Raw genomic sequence first — 23,926 nt, 5'->3', positions numbered from 1 at the left:
TGCCGCGCGGCATCGCGCACGCGCACGCCCCTCTCAGCGCCGCTCAGCCCCCGCCTCTCGCACGCATCGCGCAGGCTCGGCGCTGCGCGTGCGCGGTCTCCTCCCGCGACGCCCCCCCCCCCCCCCGAGTAGTGGAAGCCGAGGCGGTGACGTCAGGCGCGGCGGCCATTACACGCCGCGGTGCGAAGCGAGCGGCAGCGCTGCCGTGCGCAGGGCCCCGCTCCCGCTCCGCGTCCCCACCGCAGCCTGGCCGCGCCCGGCCGCCGTTGGGTCGCTGGGGGGGGGGCTCCGGGGCGGTGAGCGGCAGCTAGGCGGGGAGCAGCAGCAGGAGAAAGGAGGAGGAGGAGGAGGTAGGAGGCAGGAGGCGGCGGCGGCTGAGCGGGATGGAGGAGAAGGTGTTCACCAAGGAGCTCGACCAGTGGGTGGAGCAGCTCAACGAGTGCAAGCAGCTGTCCGAGGGGCAGGTGAAGAGCCTCTGCGAGAAGGTGAGAGGGGGGCGAGGCGCGGCGTGAGGCGGCGGGGGGGCAACGGGGCCCTCGGGGAGGCGCTGCCGTGGTGAGGGCACCGCGGGATGAGGCGCCCGCAGCGGGGACGGGGCTCCCCGGGCGGCTCCCGGTGGCTCCCGGGGGGGGGTCCCTGTGGTGACGGAGCCGGAGCCGGGACCGAGCCGCGGTCCCCGGCGGCAGCTCCGCGGCGTTCGGGGCCTGGCCCCGCCTCCCGCCTTTGCAGCGCCTCCTAAAATGGCGCCGCGGCCGCGGAGACCCCCGGGCGCCGCCGCCGCCGCCATCCCGGGCACGGCCCCGGGCCCCGAGGCTGTGAAGGATCGGCGTGTGCCGGCCCCTCGGGCCCCCCCACCGCCGCGGTGTGCCGGCCTGACGCGGCCGCGGTTAGAAAGCGAAGGGCTGCTGCCGTGGAAATGAAGGCTGGGGGGGGGGAGAAATAGCCAGCCTCGGGGGGCGCCGAGCTGCTGCGCGAACGTCGCGGCTTTGGTTTTCGGGATAAAAATAAGCGCGGGGTTATTTATAGCTGAAATCGAAGGGTGGGTGACCTCCGGGGGTTGGTTTCTGGGGATAAAATCCGAGGTTTTGTGAAACGGATCGGCGTGCATAGCTGCTAATTTTCGTGGTGGCGGGTGAAGGGCGGTGGGGTTCGATGGCAGAACGCTGCCCTGATCGCTGCGCGTGTGCTCAGGAAGGTCTTAAAATCAGCCCCGGGTAGGTCGTCTTCTGGAAATTACAGGAAATACTAGCTGCAGCAAAACCCAAGTATGTTTTCCAATAAGGTTCTAGTCCTGAACGTGATTAAAATTTAGTAGCTGAAGATTTTTTTTTCAGTTACTGGAGTATTTGTATTTTTACACTTCTAGATTAACATTTTGGGGGGTAACTAGAAATTAAGGAATGTGGAAGGTTATTGACGTACTTGACTCTAAAGAAGTCCATGTACCTACCACAGGAAGAAATGAGGATATTTTAAGTTTGGCATAGTGCCTTCAAATACTACAGCGTGTTGTTTTAGGAGCAAATTGTTTCCAGAGGACTATGAACTTACTAAATAAATTGGAGTGCCTTTGGCCAAATGGGCTCTACTTGAGTCCAGATTTCAGTTGACTAGTATTTCACCAGCAACTTAAAATTACATCCATTAGATATGGCTTGTGTGTTTTTCAATCGTGTTGCCAGCAAGAAGCAGTATAGCTGCCTGCTCATTTTTCACGTGTCTTACGACAATGGTCCAGGTTCTTCCTTGAATGAATTTGAGGAGGTAAGTAGTCCGTTTGCCATCATTTATAAAATGATGCTGGTACGGGATTCTGAATACTGTGTGAACGGATATTTTTTTGTAAGGTTGTATGATAAGCTGAAAAAACATGGCAAATATACAAAAAAACCCCTCTGAAATTACAGGGTGTTTTGGATAGGTGAGAAGTAGATATGCCATTAGGAATTCTGTTTAAAAGATACTATAGTCCTACTCATGGTTGTGTGAGGTTGGGAGGTGGAGTTTTCATTTTTCCCTAATGAAGAATGGAAATAAGCTTTATTTCTGGGTAAATGCGTGATCCTTATCACCAAAATAGATTCTTAACACTAGGGAGGAAAAATAGCCCAACATGAAGTATTTCTGATAAGTCCAAGACAAGGGATCACAAGGCATGCTGGTTCTATAGAAGCAGCAAACTCTGTTTAGGCTGAAGGAAGGGGAATGATAAAGGTGACTAGGTCTGCAGGAATGATGTATTTTGATAAGGATCTGTGGGAACTAGGTTACAGAAAGCTGTGTGCCTGCCCACCCTATGCTGTGATGAGAGATCACAAAAACAGGAGAGAAATCTACACGAAATATATCATTTAGCAGCAGTGCCTCAAGTTGGCATTTGAGCCAGCTCCAGAACAAAGGTAGTATTTCTTCGGGTAGCGTGATACTGTGCTGGAGATGAAATTCCCTCTCTGACCAGTTTGCGGTCAGCACTTTGCAGTACGGCCGCGTGGCTGTTTGTGTTCAGGCAAGATGATTTGTTGCTGATAACTACAGGTGGATTTACTGGGACTTCCTGCTGGTACGAGGTAAGGTTCTACACGATGGCTGACGCAAGGAATTGGAGGTAGTCCCCAGCAGTCCAAGCTCTCCATTGTCTTCTCTGTCCCCTCCGGCGGGTGTCCGTGCTCTCAGAAGCAGGGCATTTGTTGAGTTCTGTGCCCTCCTGCTGAGGGGCAGCAGTTACCATGTTTCCAGGCTTCCAGCACCGACTCTCAGCAGCAGCTGAGTTGTGCTTCATGTTTTGATTGTTGTAAGTAGTTGTGTGTGTGAAATCACACCCAAAGGTTATATTTTCCATGAAGAGCTTAATGCATCAAGGACAGTGTCAAGTCCAGTTACTGTTCCACACGGCGGGTGAAGACCCTGTCAGGTACACGCTGTCATCCTGCACGGCACTGTAGCTGGGACTAGTTAGGGAAGGAAAAAAATCCTTGCAAGGTTTTTTTTCCCCATAATACTATTTGATTAGATGATCTTCCTGACTGGTATTTCTGGATCTGCTGGGGCTTCGTGTGTGCAGACTGGTGCCTATCTAATAGGGCTAAGCCTAAGGGCTCTGTTGCGTTTCAGTATTGATAACGAAAGAACCTAACAGCTATTTGCAAACACAATATAACGCAGCATAGTAACTACATCTGGCCATTCAAGCATCCCAGTTACTTTCTTGGTGCATCCTGTGTCATGCCTGGTTACCTTGGTGATGGTGGTGGTGCTAACTGGGTAGAGATGCCTTCTAGGAATAACTTGTACCCTTCCGTAATAGCTGCTTTCATAGAGGAGTTGAAAAAATGTGACCCTCTGAGTGGCAGCTAAGTTACGTAGCCTTAATAAATGCTATATATTTTGTTACATCAGTGACAGACTGTATGTGTGTTAAGTATTTGGTAAGTGACGTTTGAAGAATTGTTACCAGTATTTATTTATCCTGCAGTCCATGTGACAGGTATCAGCCACGCTTGCCGTGTTAACACTGAATTGTTTCTTGAGTGCTGTCTTTGTACAGAGGAGAAAGGAAGTCCTTTATTGCCAGGTGAGGCTTTTTTCCGCAGGCCATTTAGAATGAAAGAATGCTGTTTTGGAGTGCTGTATGGAAAACCATGCTTGGTGAGGGAAGAGGGAAATGGTCCCAGTGGGGGTGTGGAACAGTGCTCAGGAAGGTGGGGTGGCAGGCTGAAATTGCACGAAGGTTGACTTTGTGGTTGGAGTCTCCAGTGGTTATTTCAGAGTGTACCTAGTGCAGGTGGAGGGAGAAGTATCAGTGTCTCTCTGCTGGAAATACTAGTCTGAGTGGGTTTTAACCTTCCATCCAGTTTTTAGAAAAAGACGAGCTGATCGTATGCTGTGGAGAATCTTTGGGCTCTCTTTCTCTGCATTTCAGTTACTAGTAAAATACGTCTGCATAGGCGGTGTTGCTATCTAAAAATTTTAACGGGAATGAAGGGCTGATACTGGTGAACACTGTTTCAGAAACCTTGATTCAAGCCTTGTCTCCTGCAGCTTTTGATCTGTAACAATATTCTTGTTCACATCTGCTATTTGATTTGTCACCATTGCTAATTTCACTGTATAAATGTTTCTGGGCCATACTGGTCTCTGGTATGTGCCTTGCCAATGGTGTATTTTTCTAACTTTTTTTCCTGTTGCAGAACTCCCACCTTTGTTTAGCAGCAGATCTTCCAAGTTAGATTTGCCGAGACTTGCTGCAGATGAGAACAGACCAAACGTGTACTCACTGCAGCTGTATGATCTGCTGGGGCTCCTTCCTTTAGGTGCCCTAGTTGCAGGTCAGTATGGTACCGATGGAGCTTTCAGGTCAAAAGAAAAACCTGCAGTCAAAGTTCAGTTCTTCTATTGCATAGGTCTGGCAAACCTTAAAGCGTACTTGTGTGTTTGAAGGTATTACTGCTCTGAGACCTCTACCCCCCTTCTTCAGTGTCCCTGTCCCTCTGTGTTGTTGAGTTACCTGTGCTAGCTGCCTGGTGTTAGCCAGAAGTGCATAGGCTAAACTGCCCCCGCTGTACTTGCCGGGCCTTCTGCGTTGGCTAGCTCTTGTGTTCCCAAAACTTTACGTGTAACCATCACACAGCTGGCGGTCAGTCTGCCCGTGGTTATTGTAAAAATGGATGTCCCTGTCTGAAGTTGCTATAGATGAGCCCAAATAATCTGCCCTAACAGAGTTCTCAGCTGGTGACAGGTTTGATGTTGGTGGGCTTTGTGCAGGGTGAGTTCTGTGTCCCTGCAGACCTATCCCTGGCAGAAGAGTGGGGGTCTGGAAGGCAGGGCATTTCAGTTCCTCCTTGCTACCGCATTGGCTAATGGATTCACCAAAAAAAGAAACTGCTCGTGGCATGAGGGCCCTCCAGTTGTTTCTGGGGGCCGTGGGAGACCAGGACATGGTTTAGGACTCCTTTCTTACTACCTCATTGAATATGCCTGGGGATGGAGCCATTAACAACGATCCACCTTTGAACAGTTGCAAGTGAAAAGCTCTTTGTGACATTTTAATAACTGTGTTTTAGGTTTTTGTGAAACACTTCCACAAAAAAAAAGTCCTTGCACTCCCAGTGCTTGTTCCTGTGATGGTTTGTAACATGAAATGGAAAATGTCCCTTCACACAAAAGGCATTTGAGGTGTCAACCTTGCCAGCCTTCTCACCTAGTTGTGGTTGTAACACTCAGGGTGTGTGTGAGAATTTAGTCTTGTGTATGCCAATTCCTCTGCCTTCAACAGCTTTCTTTATTCTATTTTATGAAATTCTGTAAAACTGAGTTGTGCTGGCATTAGTAATTTTTTTCGATTTGTTTTAACTCACAATATCCGCTGTAATCAAATAAGAGCAAAAGGTATTTTCTTGTTCTAAAAGTCATTTGGGGCATAGCTTAGGAAAACAGAAGCGAGCGTTTGTAAGTCAGAGCAAGTTCCTACTTGAGGCTGTACCAGTGAAAGGCTAACGACGTGGCTGAGGCTGTAGATGGATGTCCCCTTCCAGATCTACCTGTGGTGAAGCTGTTGCCTCCTCAGAGCTGATGACAGTGCTGCTCTGAGATTGCTCCCTAGCCATCCTCAGTTAGTCATCCGGGCTGCCTTAAACAGCGTAATAACCTAACCTGTCTGGCTTTGTCTGGCGTGAGTTAGGGAGGCCTTGTACAAACAGCTGTGCTAAGAGGCTCGGAGGAGCAATGATTAAATTTCCCTTCTCACCTAGGGACCCTTAAACACTACACCTACGTTCAATAACACAGTTGTTGCTCCAGACTTCTTTCTTTAGGCAGTGTGTTAAGCTGGAAAAAAACAGGTAGTTTATTCCTGGCTAAAGAGTAAATACTGGAGCTCAACTGCTTGCTAGTCAGGTCCTCCATTTCAGCAGAGTGTATGGAAAATACCTTCCAATATAGGTGGCGCATCCTTATCCTTGCTCATGGGTTTTGAAGTAGGAATCCTCCGTTATGCCTACCCGAGCCTTCCAGCCAGTATTCTGAATGTACTTTGTATGTAACTGCAACCACAGCTTGGCGTGGTGATTTGAGCAAGAGTTTAAAAAAAATAAAAATAAATAAAAACCTTTCGAGTTTACCATCTGCTGGTTTAGCTTCATGTATCAGGCATAGCTAGTTTGGGAATAGCTTCAGTCTATTTCTTCTTAAAACAGCTTGAATGATATGAAATGAATTCAGCTTGCTTGCGTGGACAGGACCGAAGACCATCTCTCCGCAAGAGATCAGTTTTGTGCGTTAGTGCTGCTGCTCTGTTACTTGGAACTCCAGTGTAGACAGGAAGGCGTCTGGTTTTCTTGGTTTATTTGGCCTCCAGGACATTTTTAAAGATTTTTTTCTAGACTTTTAAATTCAAAGTGAAGGACACAAAGATCTCTTAAATGATGCAAAATGATGACATTGAATTCTTTTGGAGGAGCACCTTTCCTGTCCTCGTTTTCTATCTGGGCTTGTCCACTATTGATAACTAAATAGCACTTGCCCTTTTCTTCTCCCAAATCTGTTTCCAAAGGAAAGAGCATTCTTTTCAGATATCCTTACCTATGTAAGACTACTAATGACTTTTCCATATTGAGGTTGAGGGGAATATCAAGGCAGTAAACAGTGTCAGTCATTGCTCTGCAATACAAAGAAATAGAATTATTTAGCAGAAGTTTACTGCCTGTGTGCTTCTTTTAATAGACCTTCTGGAATTTACAGGAGAAGGCAGGTCGTCGTCTTCACTCTTACATGCATTTCTGCCATTAGGGTTATTCTTTTCGTTGGCCAACATCTTGTGTGTAATCGGTTTCTCTTCTAACCAAACAGAAATTGCTGAAAGAGTAGGGTAGCTGTAAAGCTGCGGCGTGGTGAAGGATGCTTTGCTGTGTTCTGTGAAACGTGAATCTGAGCACATTTCATGTTTTTGGGGTCAGTTAACTGCTTGTTCGTGGTTCACTGACAAATAGCCATTGATATATCTATTGAAATGTAGGCCACTGTACTTTCATTTTGTACACTTTGGGTTTGAATAGACCTTCCGAGTTCAGTTGTTAGCTCTGTTTGCTGAGTCCCAAGCAAATGAAGGGCTACAAATAGTGGCCACGTCGTGACACATGTTGCCACGAGCTGCGCCGTGACCCTTTGGTCAGGCACGCTGTGTTGCCTTCACCGAGCTCCAAGCCTTCGGTATTGCTTGCAGTGGATGTTGGAAATGGTGGCATCGGTGCTACTGCCGAAACCAAAGAGAAAGTAGGTGGGGATGTCACCTGCTGCAGTCCTGGGAAAAGAGTATTTTGCTGCTGTTGCTACGTCTGTGTTGGATGGGAATCCTGGTTTCACTTGCTTTGGAGGACTACTAAATAGTTAAATGTCAATGGGGAGCTTTGTGTTTTACTTTGATTCCTACTTACACATTCACATTGAACTCCTTAGCGGATTCTGCAGTTCAAAATAAAGCAGGTCCCATTTGTGTCATGCCATCTGACTGCTGCCTTACCTTCCTCACAAGAGTGACATTAGAGACCTGATTTCTCTACTTGTGTTAAAAAAGCCAGGCAGTGAAAGCAAACACCTTTTGCTCTAATGGCGAGCCCCCTTTGGGCTGAGCATCCTCTTTGCCCTGCAGGTAGGGGGTGGGGTTGGGGAAGGAAACACAAATGTCTTTACAGAAGACTTGCTGACTATAATGGGTGACTTTGCCTGAAAGAGATTCCAGGTCCAAGCAATGATGCTGGCCAGCTCAAACCAGCCTTCATCCCAATTAGCCGATCGTTGGCCCTTTAGTCATTTCCTGTGCATCTTGACGGCAGGAAATTATGGGTGTGGTTGAAGCCTTCGATCTCATCAAAATATCTTTATGGTAACTACCGATATAATTTTGTCTTGGTTACAGCAGATGCCTCCCCACACGGGCTTTACTAGACAGCACGGTGGTTTGCAGGTGTGAGCTCTGGGCTTCCAAGAACGAGGTATTACAGACTGGAGCTGTGTCGTATAATTAAAATAATGGCTATATTTCCTTTACGAAGTCAGTGATAATCTTTTGATAAATGCTTTATAGCACTGATTCAGCCTTACGCAGCAGTTTCAAGCATTGTTTTACAGTTCTGTGAAGCCACAGCGATGTTTCCTGCTTTTTTTTATGTGCCCCACAGTTCCTCAGCGTAGATTGTTGGTTTGGGCTCTCAGAGCTTCTGCTAGAAGTTGATGATCTAAGAAAAGGGTAGGAGTAAAAAAGAAACACATCGTGTGTTCTGGAAACACAGTGGGATTTGGGTACAGGTGAATTTAGGAGAACGAATTCTGTGAGGTAAGGTGGTTGATGGGTTCTGCTCATCAGGTGAACTTGTCCTCAGCATAGAGTGAGCTGAGAGTGGCTGGATGATAGCCCTAGAGGCACTTGGCTCTGAGCCTTAATCTGTGCTGTTTTGGATAAAAATCTTATTCTCAGCCCAGGGAAATAGGAGATACCTCTGCAGGTAACTCCTGCTTTTCATTAGATAGAATTCTGCACATCTGGAAATAAAATGCAGAGGTTACTTGAATCGTGCACTCCTAAAGCAATGAAGCTAGTCTTTTTTATTTTAAGAACAGTTTGGTGTTTTTTTTACATATGAGACGTGCTTCGTAAACAAAGTCAACAAAACAGTGCTTCACTGTTCATCCTTGCATTTAGAAGATGTGCAGCAGTCCAGGAATATTTTAATCCTCAAATAGGAAGCTTTGTTTTCATCCTGTAATGCTTCCTTCATTAGTGCAAATTTATTTTTTTCTTGTGCCTTCAAACCAATATTGGTTACAGTCTTGCTGTCTTCTGGGTGGTTTTGCATTGTACAAGTTGCCTTTTTTCCCAGAAAATTTTAAGCATGTAGTTCAAATACCAAGTATAAATGAACTTCAGTCACTATGACTAAGGTGAAGTGTATTGGCTATGTGCTTATTGTTTGAACTTTGAGATGGTTCTAAGTATAGCACGGGGCTTTTCGTGTCAGTGTCTGGTTATGATGGATTTTCCTTCTGGGATTTTTTTTTCTTTGTGCAATTGTCAGTGTCATAGTTGCGTATATTTTCTGCATTAGACTTTATTGGTGCTTAGCTGTAAAAGTAGTATCCATCGCCTTGAAATAATGGGCTCTTTTCAGCCTGTATTCATTTGAATGCTTTTAATTTTGAAATCTGAGAGTATGTAGTGCTGAAAAAATAGTTAAGCTGATTTTGAAGTCACGAGTCTTAACAACTGTAATGTGCTATGCTTTTGACATAAACTAAAGCATCATCTGATTCGTCTTTTTTTAGACTGGAGAATACCACAAATTAACCTTTGTGTGGTGTAGGGTCACTTATGAGGATTGAAGACAAAAATAATAATAATAATCAGAGCTATCTTAGCATTAAAAACTGTTAAGAAATGAAAAATACCTAGGAAACAAAAGCACTGATAAGTGTTCAAGAAAAGGCGGGTTTCGGAGTTGCATAATTGTTTATCTAGTGATAGGCGATGAAACCTGAATGTTTCAAAACGTCGGTGTCAAAATACCGTGAAGGATTGCGCTGCTGTCCTTGGCAATAGGTCAGCGGGTTTCTGAAGTGCAAGGAGTTAGGCGTGTCTGTCTGTTCGCTGCTTCGCCCTCACCAGGAGGTTGGACGGAGGAGGAGTGCCCAGCCAGGTGTTGAAGCTGCCGAAATGCTCCCAAAATGTTCCCCTGCTTCCTCGCTGGAGGGGGAGCTGCTGGGGGGGAGCCTGGCTCGTTCTGGGCAGGGAGCGGAGTGAGGTGAGCAGCATCACCCTAGGTCCTGGGGAAAGGATCGGTAGAGGGGGTGAAGCCAGATGGAGGTTGCAGGGCTGGTGCATGGTCCGATACAAAGCTGGAGTCACCGATACTTAAGTAGTATTAGTAATAGCTTAACTTTGTGCAAACCGAGTTGTGAAACCCGATTGCGTTGGTGTCTGACCAACGTGTGCTCTTGTAACGTTACGGTGTGCTCGGACAGTTTGGGTTTTACCCTTTTGTAGGAACTGACCACTTGCTGGTGCCTGTTTTCAGGGTGTTACTTTCAACACTGCTATAGAGACAGGTACACTGCTGAAGCAGTTCGGTGTTTGCCACTGCTAATGCTGTGGGACATAAGACTGGAAGTGGGCTAAGCAGTTCGTAAGGCAGCGTTTCATTAAGCCTGTTTCAGGAACATGAGAATATTTAAATTACCACAGCAGCATTCCTTCACTGTACGATTTACATGGCGATGGCTGTTTTGCAGGTTGACCTGGAACAAACTTTTTCCATCAGAGCAGCTGTCCGACTCACCTGTGCTTGCTTGTGTGCGTATGAGTGATTTAATATTGCAAAAACTGAGGAAGCAACAGCTCCAGTGCTGAGAACGATGCAATTTGAATTTCAGTCAGCATAAAAATCTCATCCCTTTGATGAAAAATGAATGTTGCGTTCTTTGTGCCGTGCTCCCTGTCTGTTAAGAAAAACAGCAGTAGAAAGCATTCTAATTATAGTTCTTTTTTTACGTAGAAGTGCTATAGGTATTTGTAACTTTCTCTGTCAAAAGGAGAATTACGATAGCTAATGCTTCTGAGCCTAATAGTGTATTAGGGAGGCTCAGGCTGTTAAAACACCTTCAAAACATCCGGTGAGTGTCACTGCATTAAAATGAACTTAAGTCAGACTATCTTAAAATAAATCTACACTTTTAGCATCTGCCACAAGCCAGCAGTGACCTATCTTTAGTACTAGGCACAGCATGAGTGGAAACTGTCATATGAGATTGACTTTTGGTGTAAATATGTCTGCAGAGTGATTTAACTCGGTTACTCATGCTTTAATAGCTAAAGCTCAGTGTTGTGCAGGGCGCTTTAACCGTGATTGCATTGTGCATTTCTTCCCAGCGTTGAATGAAATCTTCCTGCGTGCCCATCACGTGTTGTGGGCGCTTTTTGTGTCTGAAATGGTTACCCTGGTGGTTAGCCTGGGTAATACCCGGCAGCGCTGAGCCCATTTTTGGGGGTGTCAGTCACTGTCCAGCTGGTGGCTTCATGACTAGAGTGGAAAGTTGGACGCAGCAGCGTGTTCCTTACGGGTCTGGTTCATGTCAGCACCCAATATTTAATCTCCAGTTTAGATTTAAACTTCAGATGTTTCTCTCCTACCCTTCAAAATCTCGTGTTCTTCAAACGAGGATATTTTTTCTACAATGTCTTAAAATACTTCTTTGCTTAGCAGGCATTTCCCCCTTGTAAAAAATAAAACGGATCCTTTTTGAATAGCAACATTAGTGCTTGGAAGGCATAGAGGGCTTGGTAATTGGTGACAAGTAAACCTGTTACTATTTTTATTTCTAATACCATCTTGATTTAGAAAATTAGTGTGGCATGTGTTCTGAGGAAAAGCTCTAACAACTGGCAGCGCGATGGGTGATACAACTGAAGTGTTCTTGTGTTATTTCCAAATCACCTTTTTGATGCTGTCTCTAGCTTGTGCTTCTTCACGTGAATTGCCTTTGTCAGCAACTTCTGTGCACACAATTTTGTGGAAAAAATGAAGAGAACAAAAACTGTTTCTCTTTGGTTTATAAAGGGCACACTCGTGCACACTTACAAGTTGTTCTGGGTGCAGGTGATCTGCTGTTCAAAGCTAGGCGTACGTGGGTGGCAGACGGTCATCTCTGAAGCAGAAACCCTCCTGGAGCTTTGGCTGGCCGTGTCCACCTCCCTGGGGGAGTCTCAGATTCAGCTATGTCTGAGTTCAGGCTTTTGAAGGGCTGGAAATTAGACATTGGCATGATTGTAGACTTATCTTTTCCACATATTGCACACGTCAATTCCAGCAATGGAGACTATTGGTCTAAAGTCAGTTGTGCTTCATGGAACCACTTGTACAGAAAGTGTGAGGTTTTTTTAAGCTGGAAACTAACTGAAATACCTAATTGATGCTGGGAGAGGGGAGAAAACAAAATTGTTTCGTAAAGCCAAATATTCTTCTAAGTAAAGATAAGCTCTTATCCCAAACACTTCAGACTAGGAAAAGGTGAGCTCATAAAGAGGGTGGGTAGTAGTGTTGCAAGTAGAGCGTGCTTTGAATAAAAAGACTGTTCATGGACAATTCATCTCACAGTTTCTCTTCTTTTTTTTGCTTGTTTCATAGGCTAAAGAAATTTTGACAAAAGAATCTAATGTCCAAGAAGTGCGATGTCCGGTCACAGTCTGTGGAGATGTCCACGGACAATTTCACGACCTCATGGAACTCTTCAGAATTGGAGGCAAATCACCAGACACAAATTATTTGTTTATGGGGGACTATGTTGACAGAGGCTATTATTCAGTGGAAACAGTCACATTGCTCGTAGCTCTTAAGGTAACTTTTTTTCTCAGCTGTACAAGTCTGTGTGAAGCATGTGTGATCCCTATCCTGACTGCACCCAATATCTGTTGTGATTATGCAACATAGGTTTTTAGGTGTGAAAACTGAAATGTTGCCTATACTAGTTTTCAAGGATATTTCTGAAAAACGTAATGTTCAGGTGCAAGGCTGTATAGCTGTTTCTAAAGTGAGTGCTGCCTTTTTGCGAATTGTCTAAGTAGCAATATTTAAGTATGTGCTTAGAGATACCAGCTTAATGCACAAGTGCAGTGAAGTGAAGTCCGCTAGTAACAGTGGATAAAGCTTGTAAGTAATCTCAAAGTATCTGTCAGCTGAAGATCTGGCTTAATTAGTCCTTTTTCACTCTAAGATTGTAATTTAATCTTTAAGGTTTTTTTCTTATTGTTTTATTGGCATATCATGGGGTGGGGGAAGGCAAATTCTGTTTTTTTGGAAGATGTGCCTCTGAAATATTTCCGTCTATTACGTTTATAGGTCCGTTACCGTGAACGTATCACAATTCTCCGAGGGAACCATGAAAGCAGGCAAATCACACAAGTATATGGTTTCTATGATGAATGTTTAAGAAAATATGGAAATGCAAATGTTTGGAAGTACTTTACAGACCTTTTTGATTACCTTCCTCTAACTGCCTTGGTGGATGGCCAGGTATGTTTAAATTTGGTGAAGTTAAATGTTACTGGCTGTGAAAGGAGCTCTTAACACTGTATTCTGTCAGCTCTCGGCTTTCAAGTAATCTCTTGCAGATTTTTCCTGGTATTTTATACTAGGCAATTATAGTAGCACTGAAATTAATATAAGCAAATGAAATAAATCTCACATCTTACTCTTTCAGATTTTCTGTCTACACGGTGGCCTCTCTCCATCGATAGATACACTGGATCACATCAGAGCACTTGATCGCTTGCAGGAAGTTCCCCATGAGGTACTGAAAATTAATTCCCTAAACTCATGGTGGGGTTCATGATTCACCATGTGCTGAATGTTTGAATATATGCACAGACAGAAAATAAGGTTCAAAGCAATGTAGCAGTTTGAAAGCACCTATTGTCTTGTACCTGCTTTCTGAAGGGAAATTGAGCAGCATGTTCTTACCTAAAGAAAGAAACAGTTTACAGAGCATATCAGTGGGTACCACTAAATGATCTCAGAGGTAGGAACTATTTCCATGAAGATTCTTCATTCAGATTAACTTATTGATAGCATTTCAAGTTTAAACTGCACTAGCTTTTGCAGTTGATAGGTTAGGTTTGTTATATTTTCTTTTCCAAGTTTTAAAGCAATGCTGCAGAAAGTTGCGCAGGTGTGTGCGTGTAGGGTTTTTTTCCTTGGTTTGTGAAATACCTTCCAAATATCTTACAGGGTCCAATGTGTGACTTGCTATGGTCAGATCCAGATGATCGTGGTGGCTGGGGAATTTCTCCTCGAGGCGCAGGTTATACATTTGGACAGGATATTTCAGAAACCTTTAACCATGCTAACGGCCTTACGTTGGTTTCAAGAGCTCATCAGTTGGTAATGGAGGTAAGCAATAGAGCCTGTGTGATTAAACTGTTGGTTGTGGAGTTGGTGTACTGATACCACACTCGGCACATCTGGGGCATGCGTGTGCTGCTGCGACAAAAACTGCTGATCCAGCTGAGAGTCTTCCAGAAACTATTTTGACAGTGTTGGTGTGCTACTAAAGTTTCTAAATTAAACAGTGGAACAAAGCTTTCTTGGGCTTCTTTCTAAAAATTTACAGCAACGTTGCAAAAATGGACTTTAATTGTAGCACTTCTGTGTAGATAAAAACATTCTTGAACATAAATGCTGAGTCCCTCAGTGAGAAGATGCATGCAAATGTGTGCTTTGAGAAAATGATGTATTTGTCCTTCTTACCATGAACATGTGTTTTTGTTCTTAGTTTGTAGTTATCCCTGGAAGTTAACTTGTGATCATCAAAACCAGAACCCAGGCTTAAGTTTAAAAATACTAAGATTCAGAATAGATCGTGTAGTTCAAAATTGCTGTTTAAATTTTTTAACACTAGTGCAGTGGAGAATTCTTGCTATTTTAATGCACTTAGCTAATGCTTACAAGAAAGAAATAGCACATAAAGTCCAAAAATCCTTTTTTGTTGAGAAATAAAGACTGAGCCTTAATCGTGTTTAAAAATGACACTACAAGTTCCACCTAGGGTTTTGCACACTAACTTTCAGTTTAGTAGTTAGATGGTTATATGGGGTGCAACAAACAAACGTGGTTTTCATAAATACATTTATTTTCCTCTCCAGGGATACAACTGGTGCCATGATCGGAATGTAGTAACAATTTTCAGTGCTCCAAATTATTGTTACCGTTGTGGCAATCAGGCTGCGATTATGGAACTTGATGATACTCTAAAATACTCCTTGTAAGTATGTTTAAAAATTAGATTGATGTTGCCTGTGATTCTGGAAGTGTTGTTGCTGACGTGGTCTGCCAGATTAGAGTGAGACTGCTTTCATTGTATATAACTGAAGTTTAACGAAATACTACAGAGCTGTGTAATTTGAAAGTCCCTGTCGTACCTGAGGTAATGCACACCTGTCAGTCTAGGGCAGGAGGCAAGAATCTTGGAAATGTTTAGATGTTGACTTGATGAAGTTCTTAGTTAACTATCTCAACAGTAGATTTCCTAATAAATGAAGAATTGTATAAAGCATTGTGTAAATTACCCCCCTCTGACAATTGCTGGAGACTTTTACTTTCTAAACATAAACTAATGTTTGAATGTTAAAACCAAGGTTAATTTCTCTCCGGTCCATTGTAGTAATCACAAGACAAGTTTAAAATAGAGGTTTTATAACTACATAATAATAGGAGTGGAAGAAGCTGAACAATTGTTCTGGAAGTCTTAAATTGGCTGGAAAACTTCAGAAAACTGTTCTTTAAGGCCACTGCTACTATAATTCAGAAGAGATATTTGAATGTAGAAGGAATGCTTCCAGTTTCATTAATACTCTGTATGCTTTTCAGTTTGCAGTTTGACCCAGCACCGCGTAGAGGTGAACCGCATGTTACTCGTCGCACCCCAGACTACTTCCTGTAAAGAGATTTTAGACCTGTACAGTATTGCCATGAACCATATGTTGACCTAAAGAAAACGGGAAGAGCAACAGTAACTCCAAAGTGTCAGAAAATATTTAACATTCAAACTTGTTTTCACATGGACCAAAAGACGTGCCATATTCAAATACAAAGCCTCTTGTCGTCAACAACTGTGACCACTTTAGAATGAACCAGTTCATTGCATGCTGAAGCAACATTGTTGGTCAAGAAACCAGTTTCTGGCATAGCGCTATTTGTAGTTACTTTTGCTTTCTCTGAGAGACTGCAAATAATAAGATGTAGACATTAACACCTCGTGAATACATTTAACTTTCCATTTAGCTATAGCTTTATTCAGCATGACTGTAGATAAGGGTAGCAGCAAACAATCATTGAAGCTTAAAGAACATTTTTAAAATAAGTACCAAGTCCTCATATTTGTTCTGAAACTGTTTGTTTGTTTTATTTTCAGGGAATACTGTTTAATTTAATTGTATTGATTTTTTTTGTCTGCACTCAGTTCCCTTTCCCACTCTTTGCCCTACCATATTGTCCCTTGTAATTGTCCAAGCATAGTGAATTCCTTCGAACAGAACTGTTTTTTTTCTGTAAAACAATGTTACTGCAGGACAGAGCTGCAGTGTTTTTCATAATAAACTTGTGAACTAAGTATGGAAAAATGTCAAATTCTAATTGCATCTCAGGTCAGCTCTGGTTTAACAAACTAACACGTAGCTGGATAGGTTTTATCAACCTGCATACAAGTTTCCGCCTGAAGTACCCCACAATGAGTTGATCGAAGTGTGCTGGGAAGTTCTGGGTTCTATACCAGGGAGATGGCTGGCCCTACAGCGTCGCGTAGCTGACAACAGAGCTCGCTTGTTACTGAAATGTTGCTCTCTTCCCTCTTGGTGCTCTACAGAAATATTCAAAGACAGAAGAAAATAGGATAAATTAATTGATTGAGCATGCCTTTTTCAAGTGTAAAACTGAGTTTGAGTTATTTCCAATGTAGGTGCTAATACTTAAAAAATCTGAAAAGCTAAGAATAAAACCAGTTTTCTAAATATTAAAGGAATAACTTGAAATTCAGCACTATGTGTATTGCCCAAGCTTCCATTCTGAAAATGAACAGTATGTGACTTGTGTTAACTTCTGTTAGTCTTCTCCTTTCTCCTAATTTGAATTCTGATTTGATTTTGTTCAAAACATTCAAATTTTTTGCCACCTTAAGGCTCATGCTTGAAACTTTTTATTGGACATATCTTGAGAAGACTGACATGGCTGTTGTTTTCATGGAGGGCTCAATGTTGTTTGGGTGCAGTGTAGACTGCAACAAAATGGAGGAATCTTTTTACACTTCTTGCTTGTAAGAGAAAATAGAGAAATATTGTGAGAAAATAGAGAAATATTGTGAGTGTGTAGGCCTAGTTCCAGACACTTTTTGGGGACTCCTGGGTTTTCTGATAAAGGGCTGCTTAATTCTCAAACTTGCAAAGAAGACAGTTAAATTTCATGAAGCATTACTTCGTGCCTTTTCTGAAAGGCTTGAGTGGTTCCTTTTCCTTTAGCAAAAATTCTGGTTTGCACTTCAGTTTGGGCTCCAAATTATTTCAGGAGAACTCAGTCTTCTGAAGCTTGATGTCTTACAGGAAGCCGTGCACACTAAAAATAAGGCACATGTAAGGCATCCTTTTTCTGTATGTCAGGAACTTTTGCTTTGATCACTACCAAAAAAAAAATCCTTTGTAGAGAGTAGTTCAGGCTTCTTTTCTTTTTGTTTTCCCATCTCTGTATTTGTGTTTTTATAGATAGAAAGAACTTTGTACCTTTGTTGACACCATTCCTTCAAAAGGAATGACTTTGCCCTATTGCCTGTTTTCCCTGGTACTTTAATTGGTGTGACTCATCTGCTTTGGTGGGGAGCAGTTCAGTTTTTCAGTTTCCATATACAAAAACAAGCAGCTGTTAAAGTCAGTGGTGACAGTCACTCCACTTTATGCACTTTTCTCTGTAATTGTGCTGTGACTGGCCATTTGTAGGCTTTTTTAAGAACATCACCTTGTGAACAAGGAATTGTTACTCTCATGGAGATTGGCAACCAGCAGTACTCACCAGCTGGAAGTGTGTTTGGAAGATCCAAGAGGAGAAAACTTCGATTAGAAATAATTAGTCTGGTTATTTTGTTGGTAGCTGGTTGATTAGAAATGCATGTGAGCAAAGCTTCCTTCACTTCAAACTGCAACGGTCCAGGCTGAATGAGCGTAATTAGGATTTGTACTTGTTCCAGAGATCAGTGTTAATGTTTTCTTTTGTGTTGCAAAGACTGCTAAAAGTCCATGGAAAGGTGAAATAAGAGTAGCTGGAAATCCTGTGTTTTCATCATCCAGTAATATGCTTTTTTGTTTTAAGCAGGAGAGTTAATTGTAAGGAGGGCTAATACCCACACAATGTTAGAAGTAGTCATGAATGAAATTGGATGCTTTTCTTCAAACAACTCTTAAACCTTTCGCTTTTTCCTTCTGTTTTTTAGAATTTGGATAGAATAAGTACAAACCTTTTGTTGTTTGACACGCTGGGAAGGGTTTTGAGCTTTCCATATTGCCCTTTACTTAAATCACACTTACGTGGCCAAAATGCAGGACGACACTATCTGAATTTGTATATCAGACTGAAGTAAACACCCTTCATTTAGGGTGTTTACTTTTAGGTGTAGGGGCCTGTGCTTCTGCACTAAGGTGTCTAAGTCAAAACCAAACAAAATGTTAGTACATCCACCCCCACGCAGGAAAACATCCAGTAATTTCCTTTTTCGAAAGAAGACGGAAGGATTTGAAGCCTGTAGATCTGCCAGTTTTTTTCCCTTCATTCTCTCTCTGCCTTTCTTCCTCTGCCCATTAGGTCCCGTGCTCTGGTTCCCCGTCCTGCCCTGTCCCCCTCTCTGCTGGCTGTCCCCGAGGGCAGCTGCGTGTAGGTGCCCCTTCCCTCTGAGGTGTATCAACGCATGTGCTTGTTGGCTCGGGCTGAAGTCAGATCGTTTCCAGCTGCTGCCACTTCTGTACAAGCTCAGTATCGCTGCTCCGCATGCTTTGGCTGCGTTGTCTGTTATAGATCTCCAGACGATACCCTGGAAGGTTACTTGACCCGCAGGCAAGTGCAGATGGACCGAGCTAGTTACCTTGTTATTCTGTGTCTGAATGAATGACGATTTTCCCTTGGAAAAGAGGCAGTGAGCATACGTAGTGCTGATGAAAGCTTTGACGTTTCACCTGACTGTACTTTCAGTGGTTAGTAGCAAAGGTCAGTCTGGATTATTTTTTTTCATAGTCACTGAAAGTCATTTTGATAAGGTAATTAGGTGGTAAGGGATGGGACAAAGTGTTTGCTCTGTCAATTTAGAAACTTGCCCTGAATCTTAAAGGCTGAGGATTTTCTCGTACACAATACAAAAAAAAAGTGTGCAGGTGCTAGGTTTATTTTTGGCATCTTCATCATAGTTCAATAAACACATCCCTGTGTTCCTCCCTTCTTGCCCCTTCATCTTCATTTCCTTACTAGTGGGAACGCAGTTCCTGCTGTAGGAAGCCCCGTGGTGCAAGGGGCAGTGCTGAAGGATAAATCCACTTGTTCATTCCGGAAAAATAGTCTGTAAGGAGAGGCCAGTGTGATCAAATGACAATCCTGAATTTCAAATTAAGTGCTGCTCTAAATTCAATTAATTGAAGGCACAACTTCACTCGATACTTACTTCTTAGTTGCTTATTTTATCTATATGCTGAGCACTCACGGAAATTTAGGGTGTTTTACTCTTTTTTGAATTGCCATTCCCTAGAGTATTGCAGGTGTCTTGCCCAGGCCCACAGTGATGCAGCTGCTCAGGAACGTGCTTGTGTTCAGCACGACTGCACAGCGGTGTGGATTTAACTGTTGTGCCTGCACAGGTTAAAGGAAAGTTGTACGTAAGGGAAATGGCCTTCTAGAATTCCGTGGTGTCTTTTTTCCCCCCAACCATACATGTGGCTTAAATGAGCTTAGATTTTGGAGCAAAGTATTTGCAAGTGATGGTTTTTGAAATGTTGCAGAAAGTGTGGGGCGCCTTCCTGAACGCTACGGTAATCGTTATGCAGAGCATTCGTTCTCTGCAAGTTCCAGGACAAGGTAGTTTGGAAACAGGTTAAGTGTTAAAAAAAATTATAAGAGACTGTGTAGAAATCTTTCAGGACATGTGAATATACTAAAAAAGCCCTGCAGAACAGGCAGTTGATGAGTCAGCTTACTGTGGTTTTTTAAGAAGTTATTTTGGTGCTCTAATTCATTTGGCTGTACTCCTTTTGGATGAGAATAAAGGCAAGTTGCTCTCTTGAGCAAGGGGCTAGAGTTCTTTGGCATACATACAGGAAAAAAGGCTGAAACAACACTTTAGGTATTAAATCAAGCAGTGCTGCATGGTTTAGCCTTTTAAAACTTAGGCTATGGCTTAAAAACATGTTTTAAGATGGGTTGGTAGCTACAGCTCCCGATCTCTTAATTATTGTATGGTGAACAGAACTGGTTTGGGATGAAGATGAAACTGATTGTTTCTGGTGTATAAAACGTTAATTGCTAATAGTAACTATATATATGTGTGTATATATATATATATAAAATTTGCTGACACGGAGCAGCATAAAAACATGGCTTTTAGCGCAGGAGGGTCCTGTGGCACTGGAGAAGATTAAGTAGAGAGGCTGCACAATGTCTATTCTTGGAAGCTTTAAGGACTAGCCTAGAAAAGGCCACACCTGAGCTGGGGCTGGTGCTACTGCTGCTTCAGGTGGGAGGCTGAGCTGCCTTCCAGTCTGTGTTTTTGTGGTTTGAGCAGCATTTTCCCGGGTTACAGCATGTGAGACCCAGGGTAGGTGGTTATCCCGTGACCTTGTTATCAAACTGCTGTGAAGCTGCTGAGATTTTTGGTTTTGGTTCACAAAGCATCAACTAGGCAGAAATCTGGGGGGCTCCAGCAGCACCATATCAGTATCGGCTCCTTGCTGCTGCTCTTGCCAGTGGCTGCATTTGGCACCTTCCGCTGCTCTGGGACCGGTGACGGAGGAGGAGCAGCACGACTTGAGGTGAGCATCCTGATGGAAACTTGGGGGCAGGTGCTTTTAATGAGAGGGCGGTCGATTTTGCAAATACTTGTACCCCTGTGTAAGGTTATACGAAACTAAATGTTTGCTCTTTGGACCTCTCATTGACTTGTGTGTGTATATATATATTCCTCATCGGATACAGATACTGTCTGAAACTGGATGATGCATTTAGAAACAGTGCTGAACTGCCAGGTAGGAATGTAGTGTTGATACCAGTAATCTCAGATTGATTGGCCCGAGCTGCTTTAGCCTCCTTCCCAACTGCCTGTATTTTTCAGGCAGTTGGAAAAAACAGCCACTGTGCTGGCTGATCGTAAAACTTTCCGTCGAAAACCATTCCTTACCGTACCTGTCAGCGTGAGCTCTCCCGTCTCTTTTTTTCCTTAAGAAAAGGGGAGGCGCTGGAGGAGGGTTGTGTGGAAGGATCCTGCGCTGCTCACCGCACACTTGACCCACTTTGCTCCTCTGCTGCCACCGCCTTTGTCCTCAGGGAAGAGGAACGCCGCCCCGGGTGTGGGCGAGGAGGTGCTCCGCTCTGGGGGAGGCTGCTCTCGCTTCCTCCCCCTTTCAAATACAAAATCCCGTGGTGCTTGTGAGTGTGGTTATCTAGTGTTAGCTTAGTTTAACCATCTCAATTTCACTGGGCTGTCACTTTTTTCCCTTACAATCTCTTTTAAAAATGTAGTAAATTAGCCTGACTTCTGAAATGTGGTTTTTTTTCTTCCCATGGACTTTGAAACCTCAAAGCATTTGCTCTTCGTCGTCGGTGGCGTCAGTACCAGCCCAGAACCTGCCTCTTGCACTTTGAACAGCCGCCAGGCTGAGTAATGGTGCCACGGAACCAGGCCTGGTGGCACCTCTGGGTCCCTCTGGCCCAGCCCCAGGACCACCCCGAGCTGCTCAGCACCACGTCCAGGCGGCTGCTGGAGCCCTCCAAGGACAGGCTCCACAGCCTCACTGTGCAGCATGCGGCAGTGTCCGGCACCTCCATAGTAAAGACAAAAAAACCCTGTAAAGTCAATGCAGCTTACTCACTATCACACCAGGTTCTCAAGGATATTCAGATTTGTTTGCCTGTGCCACTCGGGGATTTGGTACCCTTTTGCTAACGGTGCTGGAAGGGGGAAGCTTTCACCCAGCAGCATCTCCCTCGCTATTTATGCAGCCACAAGGACCATGGAGTCTGAGCAGTCCAAATTATTTCCATGGATGCTACAGCAAAAATGATTTTTTAAAAAAAATCAGTATGTTTAAGTATGTGGAGGTGGACTGAAGATTAGGGAGTTAGATGCAAATATGCTTGAGGTAGGTTTGCTTCTATTTTTAATCAGTTTTTCCCTCATCTTCAGTCTTCTATGCATCTTGAATCCCTGTAGTTATGCAAGGAGAATGTTGCTAGAGGGAGGAAGAGAAGCTGATCAAGAAAAAACAGCTCATGTCTGCCTGCCGTGATTTAGTTAGCGAGTTGTCAGCCTATCTGACTAACATCTAAAGGGGGGCTCTGCCTTCCTCAGTACCCAATGTCTTGCATTGCTGTGGTACAGCTTAGATGAAAAGCAACATCTTAAGGATGCTCCTGTAATACAAGTTTTGATGAAGTGGAAACAATCACAGCTATTTCTGGAGTTTAGAGGGGACAAGAGTTTTCCTCTTCTGCCGTGTTGTAAGATTGCTTTAAGTAGCAGAAGCCCAAGCCTTTGAGCTGAGCAGTTTCTTCCCACTATCTATATCAGATATAAAATTGTTCTTTTATTTTTTTTTCCACTGAACAAGTCCTACTTTTCCTTGCACTGTTGATGTGGCTGCTCCTTTTACAAAACTGTTCTTCTGCTGTATTTTGGGGGAGAAGAACATTTTTGCTGCGTTATCTCCCCTACATGTAGACCAGGTTCTTGTCCAGATCCAGTGGATCCAGATCCTTGCATCCCAGCAAATGACACCCTGTGCCAGAGCAGCTGTGCTCTCCAGGCCCTGGAGTTCGGTCCTTGCAGGGCTGCCTTCCCTTCCTTCTGGAAATCCAAACTGAGTCCTGTGACGACATTTCCCAACTTGTTATCGGTGCAGCAAAGCTGAGGTCTTTCAATCCTGGTTCTCACTAGGCTTTTAGAAGCTCATGTCACATGTGGTATTAAAAAATGCTCAATCTTTTTACAGTATTATCTCCATGATCACCACCACCACTAATAGAATAAGCTTCTCTGTCTATAAACATGGAAAGTGTTAAGTGGTTTTTTTTTTTTTTTTTGGTTGGGGGGCAGTAATTTTTATCTAAGCGGCAAGAGAAATAGCTGGGAACAGAATCCAAGGAGTGGAGTAAACCCAGTGCTGTCTGGGAGGCTGCTCTCCCTCCCTAATGCCATGCTCAATGTATTAAAATTCCCTTCCCCCTGCAGCTGCGTAGCTGTTCAGCTGGCTTCTGCCCGCAGCTCAGTGATGCTGCAAGAATGTAGGTCAGAGCTCTTCTGGATCTGATAAGTGTTAAATCAAGCTTACGCTGATCTTGGTTGCTCCAATCTTTCCAGATATTTGCTTTAGTGTTAAGCTTCCTCCTCTGGATTCTCAGTGGAGAAAGGCCCTTAATTGTAATTTATCTGTGGCTGATGCAGAGAACAATTATCTTTACAGCTCAGGACAGCAATGCTTTAGGATTGGTTTAGGATTATTTGCATTGGAATGATTACCTTTGCACCTAACAATTGAAATTGGCCCACCCATTTTTTTTTTAATTTTCTTGAAAAATCTTGCTCCCTGCCTTGCAGCTTTAGTCAAGGACATATCTTTTGTGTTAGTAATACTGCCTGACTTCCAGGACTTTGGCTATCACCTCCACAGCAGCTGCTTTTTCATGACAAAGATAGCAAAAAGCATCCAGACTAGCTCGGGAGGTTCATTATATGATATGTAGGGCGCAGTGGGAGGTGGCTTTCACGTGATTACAGGATATCTGTGACAGACGTCTGCCACTTCTTAGGGTGTGTGGTGTTTTTGTTGCTTTAACTCTCCCAGACTACTAATTCAACAGATAAAGTCCAGTGTGGACTGAATTTTCTCCGACACCTTTAGAGAACTGTATCACGTATAAAGCTCAATTGCTTTGAATTATAATTGACACATAGGTCATAATTAGGCGGGGAATTTTGCTGTCTGCCTGTTCCTAGATTGTATTGCATCTGTCTTGTGTGGAGAGCAAAACCCACCCTCCTACTGCCTCTGCTTTGCAGTCTGAGGGAGCTTGATCATGGGCCAAAAATCAGAAACCTTGCTCTCTGGCAACATGGAGAAAAGGGATTTAGGATTTGCAGATGTTTTCCACAGGCCACC

The 23,926-nt window shown here is 43.7% G+C and overlaps 1 protein-coding gene and 1 long non-coding RNA gene across 2 annotated transcripts; both read left to right on the top strand.

The window, feature by feature from the left end:
• Positions 1-62: 62 nt before the first annotated feature.
• On the top strand, positions 63-16,156 carry PPP2CA (protein phosphatase 2 catalytic subunit alpha). Its single transcript, XM_080555493.1, has 7 exons — positions 63-485; positions 12,168-12,377; positions 12,879-13,052; positions 13,240-13,329; positions 13,767-13,928; positions 14,681-14,799; positions 15,405-16,156. The coding sequence occupies exons 1-7, from the start codon at positions 384-386 to the stop codon at positions 15,475-15,477; spliced, it is 930 nt and encodes a 309-aa protein (XP_080411619.1). The 5' UTR covers positions 63-383; the 3' UTR covers positions 15,478-16,156.
• On the top strand, positions 499-11,782 carry LOC308177773. The gene is made up of 2 exons (XR_013939389.1): positions 499-3,571; positions 4,188-11,782. It is a non-coding gene; the product is annotated as an uncharacterized lncRNA (long non-coding RNA).
• Positions 16,157-23,926: the final 7,770 nt, after the last annotated feature.

Source organism: Anser brachyrhynchus, assembly GCF_964034855.1.
Source record: "Anser brachyrhynchus genome assembly, chromosome: 14".
Classification (NCBI taxonomy): domain Eukaryota; kingdom Metazoa; phylum Chordata; class Aves; order Anseriformes; family Anatidae; genus Anser; species Anser brachyrhynchus.
The sequence above is the reverse complement of the archived record's forward strand: the minus strand, read 5'-3'. Positions and strand labels throughout refer to the sequence as shown.